General features: G+C 39.4%; 1 protein-coding gene across 3 annotated transcripts; it reads left to right on the top strand.

Moving 5' to 3' along the window:
* Nucleotides 1–6192: 6192 nt before the first annotated feature.
* On the top strand, nt 6193–7963 carry LOC120158517 (delta(8)-fatty-acid desaturase 2-like). 3 transcript variants are annotated; one of them, XM_039169334.1, is made up of 2 exons: nt 6193–6874; nt 7043–7963. In XM_039169334.1, exons 1-2 carry the CDS (start codon nt 6336–6338, stop codon nt 7680–7682), a joined length of 1179 nt encoding a protein of 392 aa, XP_039025265.1. In that variant the 5' UTR covers nt 6193–6335; the 3' UTR covers nt 7683–7963. The 3 variants fall into 3 exon arrangements, with proteins under 3 accessions (XP_039025265.1, XP_039025266.1, XP_039025264.1); XM_039169335.1 differs by having other exon boundaries at nt 6193–6879; nt 7048–7963; XM_039169333.1 differs by having other exon boundaries at nt 6193–7963.
* The last annotated feature ends 341 nt before the right edge of the window (nt 7964–8304 follow it).

Here is an 8304-nt window from a genome sequence, read left to right as displayed (position 1 = left end):
GGCCATATGGAGCATAGCTGAATGTGGACAGCGTGCGCGTCGAAAAGAGCTTTTCGGATTGGGGTCTTATGCGCGATTCTAACACCTGTAGCCAAAGTTATGGCCAAAAGACTGAAACATACTCAAAACGACCCCAATGAGGAACATATCACAATCAATTCCCGCCTTTGCGCTGATCTGCCAATTCATGGTATCTCAGCGCCATCAAGGTGCAATCTGACAGCTCAGCATCATCTGTCTCGGATCCCCCTGCATCATAATTACAACTAATTGCAACTGCCTACATACACCAGCTTATACACATCAGCTTTACACATAAGCTTTACACATCAACTACATTCCACATTCTCCCCACTTTTGCCTTCTCCCCCAAGAAATGACTGAACGTGGACCTTTGCTCTAAACATTTCAAACTGTGTTGCAGACAAAAACTTGGTCAGGCCATCTGCAACATGATGACTGGCATGAACATAATTGACCAAGACCTGCTGAGCAGCCACTTTCTCCCTAATGAAATGAGCATCAAGTTCAACATGTTTTTCTTAGCATGATACACCATATTTGCAGTAATAGTTACTGCACTGTTATTATCATACCATACTAAAGGCGTTTTAGACAGCACAATCCCCATGTCTGAAAGTAAAGCACTTATCTATGTTGTCTCGACAGTAACATCAACCACAGTTATATACTCAGCCTCCATAGTAGACCTGGAAACATACTTCTACTTCTTAGAGCTCCACATAACCAAATTCTCACTAACAAAAACACAATTGCTTGAGACAGACTTTCGATCATCTATATTTCTACCCCAATTAGCATCAGCAAAGGCCACAATATTCAAACCTGCAACTAATGGTATTATAACCAAACCATGGTTAAGTGTACCAACCAAATAACTCAAAATGCGTTTAACTGCCACCAAATGATCACGCCTAGGTGCATACATGTATTGCGCCACCTTGTTAACATTGAAGGAAATATCAGGGTGAGTGTGGTAGATATAAAGAAGTGCTCCTACAATGTTGTGATACTCATAAGCATCAGTCAGCAGATCTCCAGCATCATCTTGTGTAAGCTTCGATGTGACCAGCATAGGCGTAGATACAGTTATGACATTGTCCATCTTAGTCTTCATGAGCAACTCCATAATAAATTTTCCCTGACTGAGAATCAATGCTCCACCAGATCGATGAATCTCGATACCCAGGAAGAAACTAAGCTCTCCAAGATCTTTTAGTGCAAACTCAACCCCTAACAACTTCACAATTTCTTCAACTTGTGCACTTTACTTGCCTGTAATTATTATATCATCTACATACACCAACATGTACATGTAGCTTCCCTGGACACATCTAACAAACAAAGAAGTATCTACCTTGGACTCCATAAACCCATTAGTAAGTAAACATCGCTTTAACTTGTTATGCCAACTTCGGGGTGCCTGTCTCAAGCCATATAAGACTTTTTGAAGTTTACAAACTAATGGTGTACCATCAGGCTCCCTCTACTCAAACCCAGGTGGCTGTTGCATGTACACATCTTCACTCAAGTCTCTATGCAAGAAGGCATTGTTTACATTAATCTGCCGTAGTTGCCAACCCTTTGTCACAACTAGAGTCAAGACCACATTCAGCGTGGTAAACTTAACCACTGGACTGAATGTCTCATGAAAATTATGACATGGAACCTGCGAGTACCCTTTGGTTACAAGTCGAGCCTTATACCGATTGATAGACCCATCAGGATTTTTTTTAATTTAAACAGCCATTTACATCCTACCACTGACCATTTTTCAGGCAAAGGCCCGAGGGACCAAGTAACATTATTCTACAAAGCTTCAATATATTGCATTTCTCCAATGAGGTGACTGAAAAGCCTCATACACGTTGACAGGTTCCATAGTAGCATAAGTAGTCGAATACACCTTAGGCTTGAAGATCCCACACTTGCTTCTGGTAAGCATAGGATGAAGATTCATCCTGGGCTCCACACCACCTTGTCCACCAGATTCCACATTATTTTGTTCACTGATTTCCACATCATTTTGTGCATGAGAGCCACTTGTATCCATTGTTGCTTCATAATTCTCCACAATAATATCACAATTAACAGTAATATTATGTTCAATACCCAAGGATGAGTTCGAGCATTCACCTGAATTCAAGGACTCATCTCCTGCTATTTCAGACACATTTCCATGTGTCACCTCTTCGCATGACTCAACAGGTGTAGTAAGACCATGCACACCATTATTCATATGAAGCAACTTCCTCACATCAGCAACAATCTCAATACCACCACATTTTGAAACAACATCATTGGATGTCGTGCGATAGGTTGTATCACCTGCAAATGGAAAAATTGACTCATCAAACACAACATGTCGAGAGATGTGAACTCTCCCATTAGTGGCTAAACACATGTAGCCCTTATGTTGTGGACTATATCTTAAGAACATGTATGGCTGAGACTGAAACTCCAGCTTGTGCCTTTGAAACACTCGTAAATGTGGGAAAAATTTACAGCCAAACACCCTCATGAAGCTATAATCAAGTTTTTTTTCCCCGTAACTACACTAGAGGAGATACCCAACTCAGTACCTTAGTTGGAAGTCGATTTATGAGATAAACTGCAGTAACATTAGTATAGTACCAATATTGTAAAGGCATTGCAGCCTGAGCTAAAAGTACTAAGGTAAACTCAACAATGTGTCTGTGAATTCTCTCAACCACCCCATTCTGCTCATATGTATGTGGACAAGCTACTCGGTGAGATATGTCATCCTTAGCTAAAATAGGTGAGAGACTTCGATGCTCACCACCCAAGTCACTCTGCACAGCTTTGATGGCAACACCAAATTGGGTCAGCACCATTTGCTGAAACAACTTGAAAACACTAACAGCTTGTGATCGATCTTTTAGAAAATACACCCACGTGTGTCTAGAGTAGGCATCAACAAATGACAAGTAATATCGATATCCATTAGAAACTACATTCGATGGTCCCCAGATATCAGTAAACACAAGTTGAAAATGTGAACTATACACTGTACAAGAATTAAAAAAGGGTAACTTATGACTCTTGCCAATACAACATGCTTCACAAAATTTATTCATTGCTTTAGAAACCTTTACATCAAATGTTTTACAAACATCTGCAATAGTACTATTGGTAGCATGACCCAAAAGAGTAAAATCATTGAATGCAACAGCTGAACTAGTTGAAGCACTCTCATAAACACCTAACAAACGCTCTCCTGAAAAAATATACAACCCTCATTCAACACGCCCACACATCTTTTGTATCAACATCACGAACACAACACCCTTGATCATAAAACTCAAAGTATACACCATTGTCCCTAGCAAACTTGGACACCAAGAGAAGGTTCTGTGTTATTCTAGGTACATGCAGTAAGTCATTTAATAGCAAAGATCTAGATGGTGTTACTAAAGTACCATCACCAATCATGTTAACACGTAGAGACACATCATTACTGACAGTAAGCTTACCTGAACAACCATGTTCTGATCGATGAGTAATATTACCAAAATTGGGTATCACGTGATGAGTGGCTCCATAATCCACCACCTATTGATCTTGAGCAGAAGCAGTAGTTAAGTAAGCTTGAGAAGAACTCTTTGTAGTCAGCTGTCTTCGAGCCCCATTCAAGCAGCAATCACAACCAGGACAACTAGCTTTGTCATAAGAGACGTTATTAGCATTAGTTGTATCTCCTGCATATTGAGAACAACCAACATTAGTGGATACAATATGAAAGTCTTTATCAAAGCGATGCCAACACCTGTCAACAAGATGATCAGGTTTTTCACACAGTTGGCATTGCACACGCGATCGGTCATGAACACGACCACCTCATCCCCAAATCCTTCCTCTAGAATACGAGGACTGATACGATCGATGACTATATGAATTAGAGCTAGGCTTAACAACATCTGCTCGAGCAACATGAGCACTGGCCAGCATTAAATCTTTCTGAGCAACAAATCCAGTTAACTGAGTCTCAGCATCAATCAGAATTATGCTCATATTTTCTAAGGAAATAAAGTCCCCACTGGTAGTTATAACTTCCATTAAAGGCTGGTACTCCTGAGGTAACCCTTTCAGTATGCTTGCAATATGACTAACTGTGGGAACATCACTGCCACATGATGCTAAGGCATCACATGTTTCTTTAACCCGAGACAAATACACATGCATGCTATCTTCATATTTCTTGAGCGAATGTAGTTTACAGTGAAGATTCATAACAGTTGTTGACGATCTCGTTGCAAAGATTTGTAACATTGTATTTCAAACTACATATACAATTTTTGCTCCAACAAACTGAGAGAGTAAATGTGGGCTGATGGTCGATAATAACCATGATGCTAACGCACTATCCTAAGCTATAAAGTCTTCATAATCTTCATTTGGAACCATTGTACCATCTTCAACAGCCAGACACTCCGGTAGAGGCCTCATTGCACCAGTGAATAGTTGTTCCAGCCGATGACTCCTTACTATGAGAAGCACTTGCTGCTTCCAGAGCAAGAAATTTGCTTCATCAAGCACAACATTAATCTTCTTGTTTGTAAAAATCTTGATTCTACTTGAAAGAGATAGAGTATCAGCAGCAGCCATGAAAACCGAAAGGTGTTTAACTTGGCCAAATTTTCAACAATAAGTTGGCAGCATAATGGGGCGGCTAATTGGTTCAAAGTTGGCAGGAGAAATTGTTGAAAACTAGCAATGGTAAAATCTCAAATTTAGTCTATGTAATTTAGGGTATTTACAAGATTAGTCCTTAAGCTTCAACTATAAATACCCTAACCCATTTAGCTTAAAAATCATCCCAAATCATTCTAGCTTTCTCCCAATACTAGAGAATTTAGAGAGTTTCTTGAGAGTTGTTTTCTCTTTTTTATCAAGAGAGAATTGTCATTGTTTTCTCCTTGTTAGATCGAGAGAAGTTGTAATTCTTATTTTCTCATAGTGAAATTCTTCTACTGTTGCATGTGGTTTTTATCCTATATTATTTAGGGGTTTTCCACGTAAAATTTGTAATATTCTTGCAGCAGAAACAAACCCTCCAAGACTTATGGCGATTGATATCATGTTAGGTAATCAATATGTATGAACATTGAGGAATATTATTGTTGTTTTTTTTTCTCATAGTACTTACACCATTATATAACAAGTAATCAACCACAACTACCTAACCACTCAGCTATAACAAACTAACAACTTAGCAACTAATTACAACTTATTGCAACTGCCTACATACATCAGCCTATACACATCAGTTACATTGCACACACGTGTTTTTTTTGTTTTTTTTAAATTGTCAACTTATATTTCCGTTAATGGATTAATGAGAGTTAACCGTCAAATGACTAAAATCGAACGGATCTATAACATAAGAGATCAAATGTATTTAATTTTTAAACTGATGACTAAAGTCGATCATACCGAAATAGTTTACCCAAAAATTTATTGTAATTTGATGAATTTCTTAACATATTCATTGAAAACGACTATTGTTAAATAATACCCAAAGGTAGAAAAAAGATCTTATTAGTTATTAGATCCCATAAAAAGATTTGCTTTATTTCGCTTTTTTAAAACAACTATTGTTAAATAATATGTCATAAACTTTATACGTTTGTTCATTTGTTTATGTTTATCGTGTAAAATTAGGTTCGAAAAATCAATCTGTCTAATAAAAAGAATATTTATATATTTTTACACATTAAACATATAAATTATAGTAAAACCACACATATATAAATTTTGATAAAAATATTATAATGATAGTATTATTTTTTTCTTGTTTGCTCTTTTTGAAAAAATTGTTCAACAATAACAGGGAAAAGAGCAGCATCGTTCTCCAAAAGGCTGCGAGGCCCAAAGCTCTCCATCTCACCGTTCCCCAAAACATCTTAACATTGCCAAAGCGGATCACAGCCGTTCACTAACACCGACATGGCCAACAAATCTTGTCCCTAGGAAAACAAAATTCTCGAGTAGTTACAATTCTGATGATGGTAAAACTGTATATCACTCAGGATTCAAATGCTTTATCGTATTTTGCCCTCAACAGCGCGGCTTTCGCTGTCAAAAGAAAAAAGAAAAAACTCTATAAACAACCCCCATTAATTTGTTTTCATAAACCATAATCGGCTGAAGCATTGGGTTAGGAGGATTTAGATAAAAAACCGGTTCACAATCCTCTGTCAATGGGGGTGTTTCGTTCGAAACAATTCAATCCCCGTTATTAATCTCCGGTTTTTATTTTTGATTTGCATTCTGGGTTTTCTTTTTCAGGATCAATGGAGGCTGACAGAAAGCACATTACCGCCGACGAGCTGAAACAACACAAGAAGCCAGGAGATTTGTGGATCTCAATCCAGGGTAAAGTTTATAATGTCTCGGATTGGGCAAAAGAGCATCCTGGCGGTGAAACGGCGCTTCTGAATCTGGCTGGCCAGGATGTTACTGATGCGTTCATAGCTTATCACCCCGGAACCGCTTGGCAATATCTCGATAAGTTCTTCACTGGGTATTATCTCGAAGACTTCAAGGTCTCGGAGGTGTCCAAGGATTACAGAAGGCTCGTCTCCGAGTTTTCCAAAGCGGGTATGTTCGGAAAGAAAGGCCATGTGGCGTTTTGTTCATTAGCATCCGTAGCTATCATGTTTGTCGTTGTTCTTTACGGCGTTTTGATATGCGAAAGCGTGTGGGCTCATCTGGGTTCGGCTATGGTTTTGGGTATGCTGTGGATGCAAAGCACGTACGTCGGTCATGATTCCGGTCATTATCAAGTAATGGCTAGCCGTGGTTACAACAGGCTCGCTCAGATAATCACCGGGAATTGTTTGACCGGAATCAGCATTGCCTGGTGGAAATGGACTCACAATGCTCACCACATTGCCTGCAACAGCCTCGATTACGACCCCGACCTCCAACATATCCCTGTTTTCGCGGTATCTTCGACGTTTTTCGATTCCTTATGGTCTTGCTTTTACGGCAGGAAGTTGAATTTCGATCCGCTGGCAAGGTTTCTCATCAGTTACCAGCATTGGACGTTTTACCCTGTTACGTGTGTGGCCAGGGTGAACTTGTATTTGCAAACATTACTGCTATTGTTTTCACCGAGCCGGAAAGTCCCGGATAGAGCTTTAAACATAATGGGGATCCTTGTGTTTTGGACTTGGTTCCCTCTCTTGGTTTCTTATCTACCCAATTGGCCTGAACGATTCATGTTCGTCCTCGCGAGCTTCGCCGTTACATCGATTCAACATATCCAATTCTGTTTGAATCATTTCTCTGCAAATGTATATGTTGGACCTCCGAGTGGCAATGACTGGTTCGAGAAGCAAACGAGTGGGACATTGGATATTGATTGCTCTTCCTGGATGGATTGGTTCTTTGGTGGTTTGCAATTCCAGTTGGAGCATCATTTGTTCCCCAGGTTGCCTCGATGCCAATTGAGGAAGGTTTCTCCAGTGGTGAAGGAACTCTGCAAGAAGCATAATTTGCCTTACCGGAGCTTGTCGTTTTGGGATGCGAATGTCTCGACAATAAGGACTTTGAGAACTGCGGCACTGCAGGCGAGGGACCTAAGCAACCCGGCTCCGGAAAATTTATTGTGGGAAGCTGTGAACACTCATGGTTGAGGGCTTGAGGTGGTTTAGTTTCTTGCTGAGGGTCTATTTTTCTCGGGCTGAAACTCATTTTCTATTTGTTTGCGGTTTCTAGGATGAAAAATCCTTGGTTCTTACACAAACATCCTGGTTTGATTTGTTCTCTGCTTTTATTTTATAAAATAAATATCAATCCTGATTTTCTACCTTGATTTTCTGCTTCTTTCAATCTACACCAGATAACACTAGTATACAATTTGAGACGGTATGAACATACAATGACCAGAAGGATGCTGTTAGCTTACATACAAATTAAAAATATATATACCATCATGTACACAAGTGATGCATCCTTTCTAGCAAAAATAGAAGAATTAGTGAACTTAGATTCTACTGACATGGGTGCAAACACACTCGTGAAGTTATCTTTATTTACTAGTTTTTGAATTTGAATTTTCCATTTCTTTTTCTGGAAGGGGTTTCACGTACTTACCAAATACCTGTTGACTGTGTTTATGCCTCTTCCCCTGTTGTTTATCCTTACTTTTTTGCTTGTTCCCCCCCCCCCTCTTTCTGTCGATTGCGAAGGTTTATCTCTCGATCGAGTACACCTCTCACAAGACAACCCCGCCTGTTGATGACCATAACCATCATT

This window comes from Hibiscus syriacus, unplaced genomic scaffold (genome assembly GCF_006381635.1).
Source record: "Hibiscus syriacus cultivar Baekdansim isolate YM2019G1 unplaced genomic scaffold, ASM638163v2 tig00111318_pilon, whole genome shotgun sequence".
In the NCBI taxonomy this organism is placed as follows: Eukaryota; Viridiplantae; Streptophyta; class Magnoliopsida; order Malvales; family Malvaceae; genus Hibiscus; species Hibiscus syriacus.
The sequence above is the reverse complement of the archived record's forward strand: the minus strand, read 5'-3'. Positions and strand labels throughout refer to the sequence as shown.

What these genes read in the sequence shown, in the direction of transcription:
- LOC120158517 (XM_039169333.1), top strand. Translation starts at nt 6,336, where the DNA reads ATGGAGGCTGACAGAAAGCACATTACCGCCGACGAGCTGAAACAACAC.